Below are 25,723 nucleotides of genomic sequence, written 5' to 3' on the forward strand. Positions count from 1 at the left end.
CCATGCATAAGGATTACACTTATGTATAATAACTTCTCCCACAAATCTAAAGTGACTACATTAAAAACATAAATAAAAGGTTTAATGATATATGCATAAATTAATATCTAGATTATAATATAACCAAACTTTTATTTTTTAGGTTTATTCAATTATTTTATTTTAGTTTATTGGACATTGATTTATTCAATTATTATTAATGTATTAGTCAGTAATATATTAAAAAGAAGAAAAATATTTAACATGTGTTCGGACATAGGTTAAAGAAACAAATATAATTTTTTTTTTTAGTTGTGCGTTTTAATTTTTTGAGTATGAACTTTTTTTTTTTTTGTCAAAAAAAAAATATGAACTTTTTTTACATTATTAAATATAGAATTGTTGTTAAGTAGGAGTTAAACGCGGGTCTTTTACTTCTTAACTCCTTAATCTTCGCCTCAAACAAGTTCAACTGCCAAATCTTCCCAATATCTAACATATATTAGTGTCTTATACTAACACGTCACATATATGTTACCGGGGAATGGATTCTCTCAAGTGTGATTTACACTTGAGAGAATAAAGTGTAATCTAACATCATCTAAATTCATTTTCTCTAAATTTTTATATGTTTCTCTCTCTTGATCAATGGTAACAAACCACACTTTATTCTCTCAAGTGTAAATTACACTTGAGAGAATCCATTCCCATGTTACCGAGAGTCCGTACACATTTTTAAGTTATTCATATGAGCGAGCAACACTTACATAGACACAAGCCTAAACCAAATATCCTTAGGCACACATACATATTTTTGAAAAAGTTAAATATAAAAAAAATTGATTAATAATAGTTAATATGACTAAATATTTATATTTTAAAAAAATTCTTTGATGTGTGTACCTAAATAGTATTATTTGTGGTTATCCATATCAAAGAATTCCTCTATTCATATATTTAACTACTCCCTATTCTCTTATTTACAAGACTTTTCAAAAAGTTTACATATATTAAAACAAGGTTAAATATAATTTTGGTTTCTATAAAAAACGTGACATATTTTTGTCTTAGAGAAATTTGGTTGGTTGGTTGGTTGGAAATTATCTTATATCCTTTTATTTCATTTTTTTTCTTCTTTTTATGACCAGTTTAATCTGATTCGAGGATCAGTTTTGACATCAAATGGTTTCAATCATCTATCAATAACAGTTGCAAGAGATCGAACAATAATTCTTTAGTAATACTAGTACTCAATACTACCGGAATCAATTCCCCCAAATTAATTTTATTAACTGCAGATCCAAACATACTTCATCTTTAGTCATACTAGCTCGCGGCTGCAACCTGCAAGTGCAGACCTATGCTACACAGTAAAAAGTAAATCAACAACAGACAATAGTACTAGACACCAGTAGTAATTACTAACTCCCTAGGAATGTGGCGCGGTTGTACAGTGGTAAGAGAATTAAATACTCAATGGAATTAGGAAGGATAGGTTAGGCAATGGTCCCACTATGAGTGCAGTGGTTGTATTTGTATCATTGAATTTGAATGAATGTTATCTTTATCTTATGCATAATCCGCTCTACTTTCTTCTTATGGTGTTTTCATGCCATATTCGTGTAGTACTTCAACTTCATATACCATCAAGAATGCAACGAATTAAAGCTCTGCATTTGAAACTTGATCAAATTTGGTTTCCTATTAATTTTTTGCACTCTGTTTAGCCAACCATCACATTATAAGATTCTTTATTTTAGGAAATTATAGTTACCAACAACACTTTTCAAAAAAAAAAAAAAAGTTACCAACAACAAGGCAACACAAAAGGTTATGCATAATAATATTGTAATTCCATTATATTTTATCGATCCAAATATAGATTAAAACTCTTACAAAAAATTTATTATTTATTTTGATCCCACAAAAGGTTAGTTAGGACCGTCCTCAACGTTTTAGAGACACTGCTTAAAATTAAATATTAAAAATGTGTCTCTAATAAAAAAAACAAAAAATTTAAAAAGAATTATCCTATATTTAAATCATAAACAACATATAATAATTATTGCACAATAATAATATTAATATTAACTAGTTTAAACACCCGTGTGAATGCATATGTCACTTTTATTCAATATTTAAGTTTAAACATCTTTGTGTATGCACGAACGGAGGTTGCCAAGTTCGGTGGACATGGCGGAGAGGTCGATCTGGAATGTATGTTGGTTGTTGAGGATTTGGTTGAGGGTTGTTAGAAGATCGGATTCTCGGTGGGTGAACTCATTGTCAAATTAAAGCACCAATGAGGGACCAATCGTTAGTTGGTTCAGTGGTGATTGGTGCTGAACTTGGTAGGGAGGACCGCGGTTCGATCCCCCACAACTGCGATCGGGAGGGGGCTGGAACCACTTGATGCCAGAACTGACCCCCGAACCAGATTCAACTGGTGGTGAAAAGCCGGAAAAAAAAAAGCACCAATGAGGGGAAAAACGCATGGAAGAGAGAAAGAGCTAGACTATATTATTCTAATTTCTTGAAATCTTGCTTACTTCTCATTATTGCAACAGGACTACATATAGCTTAACAAACTAACTGTTTCGAATTTGCTAAAACTCCAACATACATGAAGATCTATCAAAATGGGATAAAACCAAATGCGTGGCGCAACGACCACGGAACTCAAACAATGAGTACGGATAGAGGTCAAATGTCCACAACGTCCCAACACGCTCCCATGCAAAGGACAATACATGTGTTATACGCGGACGATCATTTGCACATGGGAACCCTACTATACCGTAAAACTCTAATATTCTCCTATATATAAACATTCATACATCAATCTCTAGGTATGAAATATCCGAACCTCCAATTACTCACTTTCTTTTACCTCATTTAAATACCGACTCGAGTATTTGAGTACTAACAATATTTCAAGTACATTTTCAGGTACTTTTTCCCCCACAAAGACCAAAAAATCATCTCATCAACATCCCAACAACACAATTTCATATTCACACCTGTCGAATCACGAAAAATTAAGACAAATCATTTATGAACAAACAGTTCACTAACAACCTTGCTATTATTCCAAATCTAACAGAAGATGTTTTCTCTTCCACCCTCCCATGAATCTTTTATACCCCCAATATTCCAATTTTGCCCTTGCAGAAAAATTCGGTTCGCAGAAACCGAATTTTTTCTAGTGCAAATTCAGAGTAAATTTTGGTTTTTAGAAACCGAAATTTGTTTTCAAGGCAAAAAAAAAACTTCGGTTTCTACGAATCGAAGTTTTTTCAAGGGCAAAATTGGAAATTCGGGGGGATAAAAGATTCATGGGGGTGGGAAGAGAAAACATCCTAACAGAATAGCAAGATTATAGCATTATTCTGTTATTGCAAGTAATCATAATTCTTATAGTTACTAGGCCTTGTACTCTTGCCGGGGTCATCAAGCCCACTAATCTCTCCTAGCTCATCAATTGGGCCTGTACTCTAGAAAAAATGTTTTCTCTCCCTATCTCGTGTGAATCTTTTATACCCTTCAATATTCTAATTTTGTCCTTGCAGAAAAATTTGGTTCGCAGAAACTGAATTTTTACTAGTACAAATTTAGAGTAAATTTCGGTTTTTAGAAACCAAAATTTGTTTTCAAGGCAAAAAAAAACTCCGGTTTTTACGAACCGAAGTTTTTTCAAGGGCAAAATTGGAAATTCAAGGAGATAAAAGGTTCACGGAGATGACAAGAGAAAACATCCTAAAAAAATGTAGGAAAAAGAGAAAGAGCTAAACTAATGTTATTCTAATTTCTTGAAATTTTGCTTACTTCTCATTATTGCAATATGGCAACATAGAATACATATCCATCACATCCACTTTGGTTCTTTAAATGGATCCCACAAATTTTTTTTATATTATTTTATACTTTTTAATTATTTAAACAACTCACTACATATAAATTATAATACTCCATGAATTTTTTAAAATGGGTCCCATCAAACATATAATATATCTCACAATTATACTTGACATTAATAATTTAATATATAAATATGTGTAGTAATTGAAACAAGCAGAAAAAAGAGTGTGTCTTTACAGAAAAACAGTTGTGCAATAGAGAACGAAGTATAAGACTATCAACGATGGTTGAAAGTTTAAACTTTAATTTTTTACTTCCCAATACTCCACATTATTTTTTTTTTCTCTCTCTCTCTCTCTCTCTCTCACATAACAATTAAACTATTATTCAACTTTTACTCTTACAATGGTTTAGTTAAAACCAAATACTATCTCTTCCAACTCACTTTCATATACCCCACATTCTTTATTTATATTATTTAATTTTGTATAATAATAATAATTATTTATATTTTATTTTAAGATAATGAATATTTTTATTTTTATATAATATTTAAAATTATTATTCTTCCTTAATTTATCAACTAAATATGAAAATAATTTTTTATTATTATTAACTTAATTAAGATACGCAAAAACAACTCAATTATAGTAAAAATTGTTACACACGAAATAATAATAGAGAAAGAAATGTAAAAATGAGTTTTTTTTTTTTTTTTTATGTTGAAAGTATATCAAATCATACCTCTATTTATAGAGTTTTGAAAATTATGAATTTTAGTATTAAAAAAAAAATTGAAAAAAATATGCCACGTGTTCATTCCACTCCCCCATATTTTCACTTTCCCACTTTCTCACATTTTCTCTCCATTCAACCGAGTTGAATTTTTTCATCCTCTCTCCCCTCCAACTCATTCAACCATACTATTAATACCCACCAATGCATGCAATCAACTCCTATTTTGGGGTTTAATGCCCACCATTGTAACTAGTCTAAAGAGAAATATCGATTAACATCTGACATAGTATTCTTGATATACGTGAAGAAACACGCTTGCTCAAAATTGATGTGCAGGATTTGGATTCCCTGCAGTCACTATTTGACTGCAGGTTAATCACAACCATTCATTTTGAACTCTGGACCACCAAAATTTTGATATAAAGGCCAGAAATACATGACTGCATGACTGCATGGTCATTTGAATGTATGGAATCCAGGTCCTTGATCTGCATGCTCTAATAAGTGAGCATCATTATGGGTGCCATATCACCGTTTCTACACATTGTCCAATGTTATATTGTCAGGGATACTTGGATATTTGCCTACATTGCATGTTGCTACATACACCATGCGGATGCTAGCATGAGAGACCAGGTCATATCTCTCATCAGTGGGAAACCAACTTTCCACCATTGGATGTGTTGAAAAATTATTAAACAGCTGTGATGAAGTACACCAAGTTACTGCTACGATACAATAGCAAATTGTTAACATTTAATTTATTCTTTTACTTCAATAATCTATTTCACTTTTAACAACCAAGTTCAAAACCCAAAACTCATCATCATCTTCATGAAGTCCAAATTTGAAAGAGCTTAATTCCAAATTTTAAAAAGTTTCAGAAACGTGTTTTTTCTCAACAAATAAATAAAACACTTCATGGATTAATTAATTTAAGGAGAAAATGAATTTATCCGGTTACAGCCTCTTCTCTACAATTAGCCCCTTCACAGTTTGCTGCAACAAGGAGAAAGTGATTTTGCTGGCTGCGATGATGATGATGATATATGAGATCTGGGATTACCGATAAATAGGTTTTGGATTTGGTTTGCTGAAAATGATTTTGGATGAATAACTCAAAGATGATGATGATGTCAAAAAATAAATAAAAAAATTAACAATCTCTTTTCCCCCCTTTTTTTTCGTTTATACGAAAAAGATAATAATTTAATTTTTTTTATGGGATTAATAGGGGTGAAAATAATAATTTTTTATGGGATTAATTTTTTTATGGGATTTAATTTTCTAATTTAATTATTAGAAAATTAGTAGCCAAATAGGCACGTTCCGCGTCTGTGTCTAACTGTTTATTACGTAAATTTATGTCAAAATAAAAAGTCTCATATTATGGTGAGTTTTTTGGCTTTAATTAACCACCGGTTGAATCTGGTTCGGGGTCAGTTCTGACATCAAGTTATGGTTGTTAGATAATAAAGTATTGGACTTAAGCTATTGGGCCTTTATACTAGTAAGTTAGAGTCCATTAGGTTATATTATAAATATTCTCTTATCACTTTTATAATGTTAAGTCATTGTAATGTAATGAAACCCTAGCCCCTTTTGTTCTTTTCCATTTCTCTCTTTGATTAATTGTGTAGTTAACAATGGTGAGTTTGTTAATAAAAAAATTTTGCTGCTAAAAAAACAAACATGCCTTATAACTGATTGTGACTAAAAAATTCAATTTTTATCAATCAAACCCTTCAATCTTGACTAATTGGACTAACAATCGATTGGGAATTGAAATTTCACCAATTCGATTGTTCAATCTAAATTAGTTTGACTAACGGTGACTTGAAAAACCTAGGTTCTCTAAATTGTTATTCAAGTCGCAACTAAATGGACTGATTATGACTAAAAAATTCAAATTTTATCTCAGCTAACTGGACTAACAATCGATTGGGATTTGAAATTTCACCAATTCGATTGTTCAATCAAAACTAGTTTGACTAACTGTAACTTAAGAAACTTAGATTCTATGAAATATACTCAATTCTCAACTAATTGTATTGACTGTAACGAAAAAATTCAAATTTTCTCAATTATACCGCTCAATTTCACCTAACTAGACTAACAATCAATTATGAATAGAAATTTAAGCAATCTAACAGTTAGGGATGACAATGAGTAGGGTACTATAGTACTCATCCTCATACCTGCAGTTTGAAAAAATACTCGTTTGAATTAGGGTTAAATTATGGTCACTTGGTAATTCAACAACTTTTATATATATAGACTTTGTTTGATTCACGAAATCTCAGGTACTAGATAACACAGTACCGACAAAACTATATCGAAAAGAGATAGAGTGATAATATTTTTTATAGTATTCAAAAATAAAATGGATATTTTCTTATTTTTATAGTTGAACTATGGATAAAAAGGTCGTCCCGTGGTTCAATGAGGGACAAAAAATCTTTTTTTTTTGTTCTGTCCGTTACCTATTTTGTCCAGTCTCATAACGAGTTTGTAAATAAAACAAGGGTACAACAAAAGTTGTACGTTTCAGTCTCCTAATTTTTAGTTGATCAAACACACTTAAAATTGTTATCTTCTTCATATAAAAAAGGGGAAAAAAGAGATTGTTAATTTTTTATTTATTTTTTGACATCATCATCATCTTTGAGTTATTCATCCAAAATCATTTTCAGCAAACCAAATCCAAAACCTATTTATCGGTAATCCCAGATCTCATATATCATCATCATCATCGCAACCAGCAAAATCACTTTCTCCTTGTTGCAACAAACTGTGAAGGGGCTAATTGTAGAGAAGGGGCTGTAACCGGATAAATTCATTTTCTCCTTAAATTAATTAATCCATGAAGTGTTTTATTTATTTGTTGAGAAAAAACACGTTTCTGAAACTTTTTAAAATTTGGAATTAAGCTCTTTCAAATTTGGACTTCATGAAGATGATGATGAGTTTTGGGTTTTGAACTTGGTTGTTAAAAGTGAAATAGATTATTGAAGTAAAAGAATAAATTAAATGTTAACAATTTGCTATTGTATCGTAGCAGTAACTTGGTGTACTTCATCACAGCTGTTTAATAATTTTTCAACACATCCAATGGTGGAAAGTTGGTTACCCACTGATGAGAGATATGACCTGGTCTCTCATGCTAGCATCCGCCCATACACCAACGTTTGTCAAAGAAAGACACGCTTCAACTCTCTCATTTTGCTTTCTTTAATTTTTTTTAAATATTATGAGGTATAATGTGAGGTTATGTGAGATTTATTTTAGAGTTTTTAGTGAGTTGTATGGATATTTAAAAAATGTAGTTGAGTTGTTTATGTAATTGAAAAGTATGAAATAATATAAAAGAATAAGTGAGATCCGTTTAAAGAATGGATATTAAGTTCTTGGATAATGATGCTCTATAGAAGTGCTAGGACATACCCTCTAACACACTCATTTAAACACACTCCAATATAATAATGCCATGTCACCTATTTTTTCAATTCTTACCTTTTAACCGGTTAAACAAGTTTAGATTTTCTTTTTTAATTAAAAAATAAATAAATAATACTTTAAAACATGTCTTCCTTATCTGATTCTCCCCATCTCCAAAAGCTTCAATCACACCACCCTTTGTTGCGTGCATATAGTTTGTGCCACGATCTCCGGCAGCCGCTGTTGTCTTCGACGAACGTGAACCGCTGTTGTGCCACTTATTTTGATTGTCAAACAATGAACTTGCAGATCCATAGGTGTGAATGTGTGATTGAAGCTTCTGGAGATGGTGAGAATCAGAGAAGAAATGTGTTTATTTTATTTAATTGTTTTAATTAAAATAAATGGGAAAAGTTATCCTTCACTTGCACAACCGGTTAATAGGTAGGAATTTTAAAAAGGGATATTGGAGTGTGTTAGAGGGTGTGTTCCTAACACTCCTCTGATGCTCTAACAACCTTCCTACTATTCGAATCTAATAGAATAGGAAGATTATAGGATAGCATTATTCTCTTATTACAAGTAAGCATAATTCTCATAGTGACTAAGCCTTGTACTCTTGACCGGGTCATCCAGCCCACTAATCTCTTCTAGCTCCTCAATTGGGCCTGTATATGGGCTTGATCACATAACATAAACCAAATATGTTTTCTCTTTAGGCCCTCATGGTTCTTTCCTCCCCTGAAATTTACTTTTTTGCATTGAAAAAAAAAAATCAGTTTCTGTTAACCGAATTTTTCTTAAATTTGAATTAGAAAAAAATCAAGGGCAAAATTGGAATATTTGGGATATAAAAGATACATGAGAGCCCTAGAGAAAAAACATCTAAACAAAAACAAACTTACGAAAGATATTGATTTATGTTTAACCAAGATGTAAAAGTTTTGAAAGTGGGAATTTAAACTTGGGTCTTGTTAACATGTGCCCTTAAGGCACACGTTAAGATATACCAAAATAGAAATTCAACATTTAATGATATAAGAAATTTAATACTTCAAAAGTCAAAATGCACAAATTAGCATTTAATAATTTCTATTTTTGTTTCCTTAACATGTGCCTTAAGGGCACAAGTTAACATTCTCCTTTAAACTTTGTGAAAGGTATGTGTTGCCTAATTTAAATCTTTATTACACATAACCAATATCATATCAAGTGCCATGCACCATGAAAAGAAGATCCACTTAAGAGGTGCACCCATGTGCTTTTCATATTTTTTCATCCTTTCCCCTAATTTTGTCTTTGGTAAGTGTTGAACTTAATTGAATCCTCGGTGGCCTCATCACCTAACTTTACTAGTAAGGGCATTGGTACAATCGACCACTAGTATCTAGTAGTATTATTATTATTTAATCTACTTGATAGATAAATATGCTTATCTCATTCAAAATGGATCGAAAAGAAAGTCTCCACATAAATCATAGGTTATCCATTGTGGTTATATTGGAATTCATCTTAATTCTGTTTTCTTGATAGGAAACATTCAAATGCTACATAACTTTTAGTAAAAATATAATTAGTGTATGTTACCGAGTGATTTATAGTACTTAAAATTAGTGTACTTAAAAGTATAACTTGTCTTATAATTAGTGTATGTTTCTCTTTGTCTTTACACTTAAAACAATTATTTGATTGACATCGGTTAATACGAATTACATCTTTGTGTTTTAATCTACTCGATATAAATTAAGTCATTATCAATCGTAAAAATGAGAATGACTATTAACTTATACTTTCAAAAAATAATGTATATCATCGATAAAAATTTAAATATTTTTTAATTATTAGTTCACGATTAACCACTTGCAGAAGTAATTAATTCCTCTAAATATTATTAAATTGTATTAGATATTCCGTAAAAGTTGAAATATTGAATTAAAAACAACCACATAAGTGAATTTGTAAATCATATATTCACCCAAAATAAAGATATTATTATTATGCATATAAACCCGGTCACATATATATAAAATTCAATATCTAATTTTTATTTTATTTTTATAATAAAATTGAGGATCGAACTCAAAATCTCATACATACTACCAAAACCACCGAAAACATCTACAGTACATTTTTTCATCTAACTTTCTAATTTAACAATATAATGCAATTAATAAGTTGAGTAACATCCGAATGGAATTCTACCTAGATCGTACCTTCTTTTGTCCTGTTACTAGTAACCTATATTGCCCGGGTGCGGGTACGGTACCGGTAGCGGTACGGGGTACGTTATTTTTAGAAAAACTAAGGTACGGGTATGTCCCTATAATTTTTTTTAAAATATAATTATATATATCAAATAATAGAGTTATATTGTTAAAACAAATAATTAAACATAAAAAATATCACACCACACTTTAAATGTAATTTAAATTGTTCGAAACATCAAAATATGAAATTAAAAACCAATTAGCCCATCTTGAGAGAAGACGAAAATTGGTATGAATAAAAACTAGATCTTCATCTCTCTTTGAATTGAGTCTATTCCTTTTCAATGAATGAGTGAATAATTCCGGCGGTTATTTTGTTATTGTTTTTTAGCAATAGTTGCTACTTTTATATTATAAACAAATAAAAAACGTAAATTTTCCTATAAAAAAAAACTAATAATAAAAGAAAAAGAGAAAAAAAATCGTGTTTTTTTGGATTGGTGTACCACGCGCATACCACAGGTGTACCACGTGTACCCATTGCGAAAAAAAAAGGTACGACGTCGGTGCGTACCCGGAAAGTACCATACGCGTATCGGTACGTACCCGAGTACCCATGCAACATAGATAGTGACAGTTACAGGGTAGTTAGTTGAGCCACATCAATGCTCTATAACAAGTGCTCTATAACAAGATTGATGGGATTCGATGATTTTCTTTGTTTTGATTGGAATTTCCCATGATTGTGTAAGTAAATATTATAATAACTAAATATTATTTATCAAAATTGAGAAGAAATAAAATTTTATATTTTTTTGAATTTTTTATCACTCAAAATAGTTATTATTGAATTTTTTAATGAAAACATGTAAAAAAGTTAGTATAATGCTTATAGAACAATGAACTTGTGTTTCTTCTTATAGAATTATCATCTCTAAAATACAATGATCGACAAATAGTTTTTTAATTTATAAAATAATTGTTAATTTATTAATTAATCGATCTAATGTACCGGTACATTGAAATTTTTCATATGTACCGTAGAAACTCCCTACTTTATTTCGTTCGAGGTCTTAGTCAAACGCTACATTTTTATGTCTCTGCAATTCCGCATATGTCGGTCATGCATAATTAACTAAAGAAATCCAACAAGTCAAAAAATGTGTGTGCGGAATGACAAAGAAATTGAGGATTTGATCTTCCACTTAACATAGAAGTGTTAGTAACACTACCTTTTAATCGCTTAAATTTTAATTGAGTTAATTTTGTGAGTCACATTATTTTATATGAAATTTATGTTTAAAATGAGAGATTCATATTATTTTAACTAATTATAAAGTGAGGGTAGGAAAATGTTTAAAAAAGAGTGTTTCAAACACATATCCTTAACATTTAGTCGATAATTTTTAAACACTCACTCTTGATATTTTGTAGTCGATCATTTTCAATTATATACAGTAGAAGGATATATGAGTGTACAATGAGTGTCGATCAATTTCAATTAGTAAGTTTGAATTATATCGATCATTTTCAATTATATTTAACAATGAACATTTCAAATAATAGGTGTCGATCATTTACTGCATATAACTTATTATTAAAATAGTCCATAAATTATAACTTACTACGTAACAAATTAATTAGTCTTAGAATTATATATTTGTCAAACTAATTTTACAATTTAATAGGATTGTTAAATTAGTACATAAATTATAACTTATTACTAACAAATTTGTCTCGGAATTATATAATTGTCAAACAAATTTTTACAAATTAATAGGATTACTTCAACGTTATTAAAAATCAGAGTTTCTTTTGTCTATTTACAAAATTCAGGAGTATTTAGTGTTCCACCTTTACAATTTTAGTAGGCGGAATAATAATTTACTCAACATAAAATTAAAAATACTAATATTTACTTGTTCAAAAATAAATACTAATATTTAATTTATAATTTATAAAATTAAAGAAAAGAAAAGAACAAGCTAAGATATATGTAATTTTTATATATATTATATATATATATTACAAAAATAAAAAATACATATCAACACTTCTGCACTTGTTTTTTCTCTTGATTTGATCTGGTTTAGAAAGTAACAAGTGGTGGTTGTAATCATGAGCAAATAAGAAGAAAAAAAAAAAGGCAAACAAACAGAAGAAAAAAAAAATGTAAAAAATATATAATTAAGAAAAAAAAGGCAAAAAAAAAAAAAAAAGGGATGAGGAGGACAAGTAAATCCAAAGGTAGAGATTGACCACATATATAATATAGGCCATTTAAGTCCCAATTAATATTAATAGAGCCTCTTCTCCTTATGCAATATTGGTAGGTTGAAAGGTCCTATATTGAGTAGCTAGCAAGGAGAACCTTTCTTACAATTAAGTGTACCAGCTGCTATTGTTATGGAACCGACAAGGGAAGATGGTCTTGCACTTAAGCTTGAAGCTCTTGCATAGCTAGATGAAGCTCCACCACCTGATGCAGTGAAAAATGCACCATTTACCATTAAGTCTCCTTCTGATCTCCAATTCCAATGCTTCCATTTACTCTCAGCTGCATCTTCATACTTTGTCACCTGCATAATATTCATCAATATTAATAAATATAATGTAGATGAAGCTCTAACATAGACGAGTTAATTAAGTCACTTGATACTGGACACAGACACATTGACATTTTAAAAAATGAATTAATTGAACATAATCATGTGTCGGTGACACTGATATGTGTCAGACACCACCAGACTCATAAGTGTCGGTACTATTACTGATTAATTAATTTTTGATTAGTTAAATTATTGTTAACCTCTTTGCTGAATCTGTTATTAGGAGCAACAAATCTGTTTCCTTGACTGTTAATTGTGGGATTAGCACTTCCTCCGATAGCATACATTTCCCAGTGAGTGTAATCATTGTTCACTACATGGAAATATCCAAGCCTACACCTGTAAATTTCACAAATACTTTTCGAAATTAACTTAGCAATAATATTGGTCCTACAAACTAATAGACAATTAATCAAGAGAATTGACAAAAAAGTGATACAATTAGCCCCACATAGATTTCATGTATCTTTGATTTAGATTTGAGTTTGCGAAGCTATGCCACTAAAACTACACTTTTCTTTTTCTCAAGTTCACTTTCCCTTATTAAATCACATGTTATTATTTTGGGGAGTTTAATGAATAAAATCAATTTTACCTTGGCATCCTTTGAACAAGACCTTCACCAAAGTGGTTAAAAGCAATTGTGACTTGCATATTCTTATCTTGAGTATAAGAATCACTATGACCCAACAACATAACTTTATCATGGTGTGTCATGTAATTGTTAGAGATTGTTATAGCCGTTGATCCATGAATAGCATCAATCAAACCATCTTTACAATTAGACAAAGAACAATGATCAACCCAAACATGACTTCCACCAAAAATGGACACACCATCACCGTCCGATATAGTCCTCCACCCGAAATGTCGCGGGGAGTCCCTAACCATAGCATTCCCACCTTGTTTACAATCATGTATATTTATTCCATGGATGATAATATTGGTGACATATTGTATGGTAATGCATGGACCACCAGCAATGTGCACACTCGCGCCTCTACCATCAATTGTTTTGAAAGAATTCATGATTAATTCTTCTTTTAACTTGATCACCATGTCTCTAGCAAAGATTATCCATAATGGTTCAACTTGGATCACGGCGTGACGGAGTGTTCCCGGCTTTGGGTTCACCGGATTGTCATCGTTGGCATCATTTACAATGTAGATTTTACCGTCTCTTCCACCAATGGCGTTCTTCCCGAACCCAATTGCACAATCTGCTAGTCTTTGTCTGTTCTTCTCCCACTTGGAGTCACACCTCCAGCAATCATCAATAGGATTTCCACTCCCACAAGACAGGTATCCTAAATTCCTCCTTGCTACAGAGGCATTGATTTTCCTACAATAAAAACATTTTTAGTCTCTAAATTTTATAGAATAACTTCATTTATTTTCCTACAATGAAGTATGGAAGTAAGATATGATTGTAAACTTTTTACAATTATAGTACATTCATTTTTATGCAATGAATAAATTACCTATTTACTTCTTGGACTACCAATTCAGGGTTTTGAAGAGGTGAAGAGGAAATGAGGGTAGGCATGAAAAGAGAGAAGAGAAATAAAACAAAAGTGAAAAGTGTGTTTGTCATGTTGGGGATGGGAGGGAGAGAAAATGGGGGAAAGAGTAATAATAAGAGAAAGGAGTAAAAGGAGAGAGGTGAGAAGGGGTGTAAGTAGGAGGGGGTGTATATATAATAAAGAGATTATAAATAGCGTGATTAAACTAACTAACAAACATATGGGGCTCAAATGCTTCCTGATTTCTGGTTTCACGGGTTACTAATTTCTTGCTAGTTTTAGCCATTATTAAGTGAGGCCTAAATGATTGTGAAGGGGATTCAAATTTAATAAAACAGACAAAACAAATATAATAAAAAGATAAAGTATTGGGATATACAGTGAAACCATGTGACCTTTTTAACCAGCAATTGAAATACTGTAATATTTGGTTATACAGACTTGAGATGTAGACATTTAATTAGACTGATGTGTATTTGTAAAAAATTAAAATTAGATTGATGTTAAAACTTACTCATACAATTCTACAACAGCTTTGAAAGGGTAGTTAATTAGGTTTTACCCATAATTTTAATCATGTTATTATGCCAAATAGTCATCAATTTTATTGAAAATTAATTTATGTAGGAAATTTGAAGTCACTTATTCTTGTCACATCGAATCCTTTTTTCCCCACTTTTTAGGAATATCGACGCAAAAACTTTCATGTCAAAGTACGATCCAATCATTTCTTATAAGCACCAAGATTTTTGCACCAATGTATGATTTAATCACTTCTTACATTCATCCACCTTATCTTATTTTGACTTGAGTGTCAGAGTGTTAATCCGTTTTACAGGTACATTTGCGATAACATATTACCACTTTAAAGACCTATCATCACCGTAATTATCTCAAGCTTCACCGGCAACTAGTTTTATTCAGATCAGAGCACCGACTATCCGCCTTTACAAGAGTATTGTTGATGGAGATATAATTGATTGAATATTAGCGTACACCGGTCTCTATTAGTGTGTTAAGTGTATTTAACAAAATTTCTTTAATTCTGTTGCCAAATTATTACTATATTCTTACGTGATCAATAGATCGGCTTATACAAGGTTTGAATTTGTTTTACTTTAAAATATTAAGCTTGAATCTTATATGATTAGTAGTGAGAATTGGCCAGACTAAAATAAATTTATATCACATTCACATAATCTTTTTGCTCAAAGATCATCACTACACAAGATCAATATAGGTCTTAAAGACGAAGGGAGCAGGGACTAAGATTGTTTTATGTGTGCGTTCCAAAGTTCTTAAACAATCATGATTATTTTGTGTTATTAGAGCTTTCATCTCAAACTGAGTATTCATTTATTATTTTTTTAAGGTAAAGAAATGGTATGCAAAGCCACCTTACACACCAACTAGTCCCACACCGGTACGATGCACGAATGTTATGCGGTATTTTATATTAGGAAAATGCTAAATAGTGTTCCTGGGGCACTGATTAAGGATGCAAAAATAGTAATTTGACATTGGAGTTTGTGCAGTCAACTCCTCAAAAGTTTAAAAAGTATTTTTTTCTTTTGAAAACTTTCTTTTTTTGGTTTCCTTAACCAGTGCCCCTGGGGCACCGGTTAACATTACCCTTTATATTATAATGTTGAAAAATCATTCGTATAAATTGAAACAATAAGTATTATGAAAATTATAATAATAATATCAACAACAACAAAATAATAATAATAAAAAAAAAGTGATGTAAATATAAGATAGATATTAAAGATGTGTTTATACATTTCGAAAAGATTACAATGGATCCTATTGCATCTACCAAAATAAGTTGGTAATCCATAAATTGTCATGTCACTATGAAAACGGTTTGTGGTCATACTCATACACTGTGGTTAGATTAGTGGTTGCACAACTATCTATGAATTATATATATAGATATTTATACATTTAAAAAACTTATTTATACATCACATTTGAAGTTACTTTGGTATATTCTTCATTAACATTGATTAACAATATCTTTAACTCATTCTTCAAAATAACTATGGAAATGACAACATATAATTGACCATGGAAAACGATTGATGTTAAAACATAAGTTTTTATTTATATTATAAATCTCATTGGAGGATTCTGAGTTGGATAAACTACTTCATTATCTTTTACCAAAAAACTACTGTATTATCGAATTTGACATTTATATTAATTTGAAACTTATTGGAGCAAAGATAAACCAACTTAACTCATACTCAAATATCGAATATGATAAAATGCATAACAACCATTAGTAAATTTTATTTTATCTATTTTTTTTACTAACATTAGAAAATAGTTCTGACAATCGACCAACTTCTTATATTACAAAGACTGGACAAAAGATTATTAGCAAAAACATTAACTTTTTTGGAAAAAAAAATAATAAAATACACAAAATAATAAAATGAACAAAAAAATTTAAAATGAATAATAACCCAAAACAATAATAATAATAATAATAATAATAATAATAATAATTATTATTATTATTACAATTAGTACCCCACATTAAATGGATGTAAGTGGATGATGTGGCTAAATGAAATGTTTTCATTGGTTTGTGGATTAGGGTTTAGATAGGCAATTCCACAACTATCTAGAATTTATATATATACTAGTCCCACACCCGTGCGATGCACGGGTGTTATGCGGTATTTTATATTATAATGTTGAAAAATCATTCGTATAAATTGAAACAATAAGTATTATGAAAATTATAATAATAACATCAATAAAAACAAAATAATAATAATAATAATAATAATAATAATAATAATAATAATAAAGTGATGTTCCTTAAAAAAAAAAATAATAAAGTGATGTAAATATAAGATAGATATTAAAGATGTGTTTATATATTTCGAAAAGATTACAATGGATCCTATTGCATCTACCAAAATAAGTTGGTAATCCATAAATTGTCATGTCACTATGAAAACGGTTTATGGTCATACTCATACACTGTGGTTAGATTAGTGGTTGCACAACTATCTAGGAATTATATATATATCGATGCTTATACATTTAAAAAACTTATTTATACATCAGATTTGAAGTTACTTTGGTATCTTCTTCATTAACATTGATTAACAATATCTTTAACTCATTCTTCAAAATAACTATGGAAATGACAACATATAATTGACCATGGAAAACAATCGATGTTGAAACATAAGTTTTTATTTATATTATAAATCTCATTGGAGGATTCTGAGTTGGATAAACTACTTTATTATCTCTTACAAAAAAACTACTGTATTATCGAATTTGACATTTATATTAATTTGAAACTTATTGGAGCAAAAATAAACCAACTTAACTCATACTCAAATATCGAATATGATAAAAATCATACAGGACATAACAACCATTAGTAAACTTTATTTTATCTATTTTTTTTACTAACATTAGAAAGTAGTCCTGACAATTGACCAACTCCTTATATTTACAAAGATTGGACAAAAGATTATTAGCAAAAACATTAACCTTTTTGAAAAAAAAACAATAAAATACAAAAAATAATAAAATGAACAAACAAATGTAAATGAATAATAACCCAAAATAATAATAATAATAATAATAATAATAATAATAATAATAATAATAATAATAATAATAATAATAATAATTACAATTAGTACCCCACATTAAATGAATGTAAGTGGATGATATGGCTAAATGAAAAGTTTTCATTGGTTTGTGGATTAGGGTTTAGATAGACAATTCCACAACTATCTAGGATTTATATATATAGATATAGATATAGCAGAGATTAAGCCTCTACTTATTATGTTTACACTATAATCCTAACAATCATGTGTCTGTCACACAACAAAGGTAAATTTAAATGAACAAAGAGGAAAACAATTTTGCCCTCAAAATCAACTCTTTTCCGGATTCTAATTTTCGCCACAGTTTAATCGTGGATTCGTGGCTAACTCTTACCAGAACTCTTTTTCTCGACTGTTCCAGTTTACACTTGTTACCAGAAAACATAGGAATCTGAAAATTGTTTAGATAACCGTGACTAATTGTTCAAAACTCATTTTTTTAATTTTTCAAAAGCAATAAAATGGAAATATTGGTTTATTCGTAAGAATAAAGGGTTAAATGTAGGAGTAGAAAAAAAAAATCTAACTTATCGGCTTCTATGCGCCCATATCTTATTTTCTGTTTGTTTGGTTTGAAGCCCATATCTTTTTTTTTTTTGAAGCAAGCAAACTTAGTGCTTTTCATTTATAATAATAGTTTCAATATAATATGGACAATAATCAAGAATTTGGGAACTAGCATTAAAACGAGTTGCATGCGCAAGATCAGCCCATATCTTTTTTAATCAAGAGGATTCTTTTTAATAATATTAATATAACGAGTCTTGATGATGCATTGATGATATCATATAATACATGATGTTTTTTTTTTAGTGACGGCAACTTAGAGAGAAAAAACTATATGTCGAATTCTTATGTAAAAAAAAAAAAACTATATGTGGAATTCTATATTAATTTTTTTGTAATAGTATAAATTATTTGTTTATCTTAATTTATATGATTTGAATCATGAAGCTTCAAATACTTCTTTGTGTCATATTTTTTAAAATCGAATCACAAAACATAAAAATTAAGTATTTATTTGATGAATATTCATAAGTCAACATTTTTTTTTATAAAATCAAGAGCTTCACCGACACAAAAACATCACAAATTAGTGAGAATTGATCAAGCATTGCCAACACATAAGCACATTTCTCATCTAGAATATAAACACCTATCCCAACTCTATTATTATGCGATGAAAAAGAGACATTAATATTGCATTTCATTCGCCCATTGGCCGACTTATTCTATGTAATCTCATTAGTCGTATGTTTCCCCGACGCACCAGATCTAGCCTGCTGCACAACACACCAGTCATTAATCAAGGTAGTAACTTGTGAAAAAACAAAGTTCTAAGTGTTGATCACATTGTTCCAAATACAATTGTTTCTTTGCTTCCAAATACTCCAAATAACACCTTCCATGAGTGAAACATCTTCATTAGAGAGTTGTTGCGACGAGTCAAAGATCAAATTTGTTATACAATGTTGTTGTAATTTTATTTTTGAAACTGCACATTCTCCAAACATTTTTGATATTCGGACAGTCAAAGAAAAAGTGACGGCTATCTTCATCATGATCATTGCAAAGTACATACAATTGTGTAATATTCACTCCTCTATTACTCCGAGAAGGTTTTTCACGAGTTAGGACACACCGAAGACCAATACGTCATAACAGATTTCTAACTCACGGTGGAGCTTTTAACTTTCAAATCAAATTCCAATTAATACTATTCATTCTAAGATGAGACGTGTCTAACTGACACACACAAAAGATATCAAATCAGCAAATATCAAAATAATAAATTTATAAATTTTCCTTGACAAGTATAAATTCATAATTTGAAAGTGGTATTCTTCAAATATTGCACAAAAATGGTATGGGTTTTTACTCGATCGTTAAGGACACATTTCAATTTTTATTTTTATTTTTGCATGCAAAGGACATATTAACAATGGTATCTATGAATATGATAATGAAGTAAAAAGAGAGAAGAAGATAGACAAAATAGACAAGCATAAAGAAAAATTAGATTTTCACTGACGAGAAAAGTTACAAGAGTTTGATATATATACAATGAAATTTGTAACTAATTAACTAGTGATGCTAACAGATAATTTGTATGGTAAGTTACATCTACTAACAACGTTGTAGGTGGTTAACCTATAACTGCCTTATAACTATCAAGCATAATTAGTATTTAATTATTATCATTATTATTTTAGGATTTGTATAAAGTCTATAGAGTCAATCACCTTAATTGTTGGAGATATTTGTTCCTTAATTTACTCCAATTAGGTTACTATACTTGTGTATATATACACCTCTTGTAAACTCTCAAAAGTAATGTAATATACAACTTTATTCATTCTCTTATATGGTATCAGTTGGTAACGTTCCAGCCCTACCCTGTTAAACCAGAAAAACGCCGTTTTTTCACCCTTTGCCTCCCATGACTTCCGATGGCTCTCGCTCCATAGCTAACCCCTATGAACCCTCCAAACCCTTTGCGTGTATCACCCTCAGCGGTGTCACCAAGCTTCTCCCTACCAATTACCTCAATTGGAAACTCCAGGTAGAAGCCTTCCTTGATGGTTTTGATCTACTCAAATACACTGATGGATCGTTCCCTGCGCCGACAGCAACGATCACCACCACCGCAACGCCTCCGGCAACATCACCAAACCCTGCTTTTCAAACATGGCGTCGCCAGGATCGCCTCATCTATGGTGCCATCCTCACCACTCTTTCCGACGAGGTGGCCTCCTTGGTGTCCCAGACGAAGACCTCGCACGACCTCTGGGAGCTTCTCAAGAACACCTATGCCAAAGCCTCCCGCAGTCACCTTAAACAACTCAAGGAACGTCTTCGGATGGCCTCGAAAGGTACTCAATCCATCACGACCTACATGCACTCTCTGAAGCAAACTGCTGATCTCCTCGCCTCTCTCGGATCTGCTGTCTCCGTCGAGGACATGACCGACCATGTTTTGCGCGGCCTTGATGACGGTTACCGAGCAGTCATTGATGGGGTCAACGCAAGGGACACTCCAATCACCTTTGATGATCTCCTCGAAAAGCTCCTCATCCAGGAACTCTCTCTTGCTGCTGCTCAACGCCAATCACCTGCTCCTGTTACTGCGCTGCACGCACAAGCAAGGTCGACCAACAACAAGCCTCGACCAAGTCAAGCACCTGCACCGACCAACCAACGCCCAGGTGATCGCAAACCATTCCTTGGTCGATGTCAATGGTGCAACACCAAGGGACACGTCCTCGCTGACTGCCGACTTTTTCGGACCCAACACCCCAGTGTCCCCGCACCTCCTCGTTCTTCTCCGAGCACCACCGGCCAGGCCCAGGCCCACACCGCTACTGCTGGCACATCCTCGCCTGGTTTTCTGCTCGACAGTGGAGCAACACATCATGTGACCAACGACCTTACAAATCTGGCACTTCACCATCCATACACTGGCCCCGACTCCCTCTTCATGGGGAATGGTTCAGGTTTAAACATCTCTCACTCTGGAACACTTTTAATTAATGATTTATCCTTGTCTAATGCTCTTTATGTTCCCTCCATGAAACAACAAATCATTTCTGTCTCTCAACTCACCAAACAAACTAACTCTGCCGTTGTTTTCTTACCAAACTCTTTTTATGTCATGGACTTGCAGACACGCCAAACAACCCATAAAGGCTCATGTGTGAATGGACTTTATCTGTTGCCCACGACCTCACCTTCCGCCCACACCGTCCAAGTGGAATCCGCTGCTTCCTGGCATCACAAGCTTGGACACCCTTCAACTTCCATCTTTAAATTTATTCAGCAGCATTTTTCTTTAGGTTCAAATAAATTTCCGCAATCAGATTGTAATTCATGCCAAATTAATAAAAGTCATAAACTTCCTTTTCATGAATCTACTCTTACATCTACTTATCCATTAGAAATAATTTTTTCTGATGTATGGACTTCCCCTGTTTTATCTATTGATGGTCTTCGTTACTATTGTTTGTTTGTTGATCATTATACTCGCTATATATGGCTATATCCCATGAAACTAAAATCTGATGTGCAATCCATTTTTCCCAAATTTAAAACACTAGTTGAAAACTTCTACCAACACAAAATAAAAGTCCTATACACTGACAATGGTGGCGAATACATTGGTCTTCGTTCCTTTCTAAGTACTCATGGCATAAGTCACCACACCACTCCCCCTCATACACCCGAACACAATGGCATCTCTGAACGGCGGAATCGGCACATTGCCGAAACCGGTCTCTCCCTCCTTCACCACGCTGGCCTTCCCCTCACCTACTGGCCTCACGCCATGACCACTGCAGCCTACCTCATTAACCGTCTCCCTACCCCGATCCTCGGGCACCAATCACCTTACTCTAAACTCATCCGCATTAGTCCGGATTATCATAAATTAAAATGTTTTGGATGTTTGTGTTTTCCCTGGATTAAACCTTATGCTAACCATAAACTTGCTCCAAAGTCTACTATGTGTGTTTTTGTAGGTTACTCAGCTGATCAACATGCATATCTATGCCTCGATCCTTCAACTGGACGGATCTACACCTCTCGCCATGTCAAGTTCGTCGAAACTGAATTCCCCTTCCGTTCACTGGTGGCCCAACCGATCACGTCCACGACCTCACAGACTGGTCCACTCCAACTGCCCGTCTTGCCGACCATCGCTCCACCTACTGCGAGCACCAATCCCACATCCCCGGATACCTCACTTGTTGAGCCTCCCTCCCAGTCTGGCATTTCCTCCCCGACCACATCCCAATCCTCGTCCTCAAATACAACGAGCAATGAAACGACCAGTAATGACCCCCTTCCTCCTTACAGCCTACATTGCTCCCACAACCACAAACGACCTCTCCCCCCACAACGACCACTGAACCCCATGGCGGTGGGATCATCACCCGGTCCAAAAACAACATCGTCAAACCCATCCACAAACTCAACCTCCATGTCCGTCCCTCATCCCCGATGGAACCTAGTACTATTACCCAGGCCCTTCGTGATCCGGACTGGCGTTCCGCCATGTTGGCTGAATTTGATGCCCTACATCGCAACAACACCTGGGAACTCGTTGGTCGTTCCTCTGCTCAAAATCTGGTTGGTTGTAAGTGGGTCTTTCGCATCAAGAGAAATCCAGATGGGTCCATTGATAAGTACAAGGCTCGATTGGTCGCTAAGGGTTTCCATCAACGCCCTGGTTATGACTACACAGAAACATTTAGTCCCGTCGTCAAACCAGTGACAATTCGGATCATCCTCGCCTTGGCAGTTCGACAAGGATGGTCCGTCCGCCAGCTTGATGTTAACAATGCCTTTCTTCAAGGGACGCTCAACGAGGAGGTCTACATGGCTCAACCACCTGGCTTTGTTAACAAAAGCTTCCCTGATCATGTCTGTCGCCTAAAGAAGGCGCTCTACGGGTTAAAGCAAGCTCCTCGCGCTTGGTATATGGAACTTCGTGTATTCCTGCTCTCCATTGGCTTCGTCAATTCCACCGCTGATGCTTCTTTGTTCATTCAGCGGACACCACGCGCGACACTATACTTGCTCGTCTATGTCGACGACATTATTGTTACGGGGAGCTCCTCGACAGAATTGTCTCGTCTCATTGCTACACTTGCTGCTCGTTTCTCATTGAAAGATCTTGGCTATCTCAATTATTTCCTGGGTGTTGAAGTCATTCCTTCCGCTGCGGGCATGTTTCTTTCACAACGGAAATACATCACTGATCTCCTTCAAAAGTCGGGCATGACAGAAGCTAAACCAGCGTCCACTCCAATAACTGCAACTCCTCCGCTGCTCAAAAACTCTGGTGATCCCTTGCCCTCCCCGACTGAATACCGAGCACTAGTTGGAAGTCTCCAATACTTGAGTCTTACTCGACCAGACATTGCCTTCGCGACCAACAAACTTGCTCAGTTCATGCAGAACCCGAGCACCATGCACTGGTTGGCTCTCAAGCGCCTACTTCGCTATCTGGCCGGCTCTTGCGACAAAGGGATTTTCATCTCCGCGACTGCTCCCCTGACCTTTCATGCGTACTCAGATGCGGACTGGGCGGGTGACAAAGATGATTATATCTCTACCACTGGTTACCTGCTCTATCTTGGCGACACCCCCATCTCTTGGAGTTCCCGCAAGCAACGCTCGGTTGCTCGATCATCCACTGAAGCTGAGTATAAAGCCCTGGCCGACACGGCCAGTGAACTCCTTTGGGTACTCTCTTTGTTCACTGAACTTGGTCACACTCCTACAGCTGGTCCTGTCATCTACTGCGACAATCTTGGTGCTACACATCTGAGTGCTAATCCTGTCTTCCACTCTAGAATGAAGCACATAGCCTTAGCTTATCACTTTGTCCGTGAAAACGTTCAACGTGGCCGTTTTCGTGTTTCCTTCGTCTCTACCAACGACCAGCTTGCTGACATTCTCACCAAGCCTCTGCTTCGCCCTCGGTTCGAGTTTCTACTATCCAAGTTGCATCTTTCTTCCAGGTCGCCCAACTTGCGGGAGGATATCAAGCATAATTAGTATTTAATTATTATCATTATTATTTTAGGATTTGTATAAAGTCTATAGAGTCAATCACCTTAATTGTTGGAGATATTTGTTCCTTAATTTACTCCAATTAGGTTACTATACTTGTGTATATATACACCTCTTGTAAACTCTCAAAAGTAATGCAATATACAACTTTATTCATTCTCTTATAATAACAAGTATATCCTCCATACACATTTCAAGTATTAATTAATCGACCTAAATATGTATGATTCTACTAGTTTTGGCAAATGACCAAAATCTTCCTCAAGTGTGCAATTTTTCTTCAATCAATACTCTAGTAACGTACAATGTCTAGGTATTTTTTAACATAGATGCATGGACAGTTGAAGAGAAAAAAATGACTATATATCATAATATGACATCGTGGATTTAGATCCTTTGACATAACAGTAAACCATAGTAATACATATCGGTTGTCCGATTAAAATTTAACAACTGAGATTATTTTAACCAAAAAATATAGTTTTCAATCTAGATCATCGGACTAAAGATTGATGGTTGAGATTGAAAACTATGTATCACTGCATGTATTAATTACAATAGCAAATCCTGGTCATGAATACATGCAACGGTGACCCCAATGAGTTTTAATCGATAATTAACACACCATGGATTTTTGTATACATGTTACTATAGGTTATAAATTATAATCATAGGATATTTGATTTCATCTTCTTCACCATGGTTGCCTGCTGTTAACCATTTAATATATGTGACTACTTTTTATGTATAGTGCTAAATCGACTTTAGTGATTAGCTAGTGGGAATCTATCTATAATTAAGAAAGGGACGCCTATAATAATACACTAATTGAGGAAAGATAATTTTCACTCCCTAGATTATCGCTAAATTTCATGGGGTCTCAACAAGTCTCTTATTGGGCTGGATCTTCCTCCAAAGTCCAACATGTCAATTCGCTGGATTGAACGGCTTGAGTGCACGGTATTTGTTTGTAGGAGGAATGCTAGGATCACACTCTCTAACACATTTTTTTTAACACATTCCAATCATATTTAGCCACATCATCCTATTTTTATTTTCCTTTACCTGTTACCGGTTCATTATCTTAACCAATTATTTTATAATCTTTTTAGGGCCTGTTTGGTACGCAGGATAGCATAGTGACATGATAG

General features: G+C 33.1%; 1 protein-coding gene across 1 annotated transcript; it reads right to left on the bottom strand.

Annotated features, from left to right (window-relative positions):
- Positions 1-12,391: 12,391 nt before the first annotated feature.
- LOC123897035 (probable pectate lyase 5) lies at positions 12,392-14,651 on the bottom strand. The gene is made up of 4 exons (XM_045947531.1): positions 14,311-14,651; positions 13,425-14,171; positions 13,030-13,168; positions 12,392-12,799 (listed from the first exon to the last, which is right to left on the bottom strand). Exons 1-4 carry the CDS (start codon positions 14,421-14,423, stop codon positions 12,578-12,580), a joined length of 1,221 nt encoding a protein of 406 aa, XP_045803487.1. The 5' UTR covers positions 14,424-14,651; the 3' UTR covers positions 12,392-12,577.
- Positions 14,652-25,723: the final 11,072 nt, after the last annotated feature.

This window comes from Trifolium pratense, linkage group LG7 (genome assembly GCF_020283565.1).
Source record: "Trifolium pratense cultivar HEN17-A07 linkage group LG7, ARS_RC_1.1, whole genome shotgun sequence".
NCBI lineage: Eukaryota > Viridiplantae > Streptophyta > Magnoliopsida > Fabales > Fabaceae > Trifolium > Trifolium pratense.

Coding starts and splice junctions, on each gene's coding strand:
- LOC123897035 (XM_045947531.1), bottom strand. CDS start 14,423: ATGACAAACACACTTTTCACTTTTGTTTTATTTCTCTTCTCTCTTTTC. Junction 13,169..13,424: donor CTTGTTCAAAGGATGCCAAG/GTAAAATTGATT, acceptor TGAAATTTACAG/GTGTAGGCTTGGATATTTCC. Junction 12,800..13,029: donor ATAACAGATTCAGCAAAGAG/GTTAACAATAAT, acceptor AATATTATGCAG/GTGACAAAGTATGAAGATGC.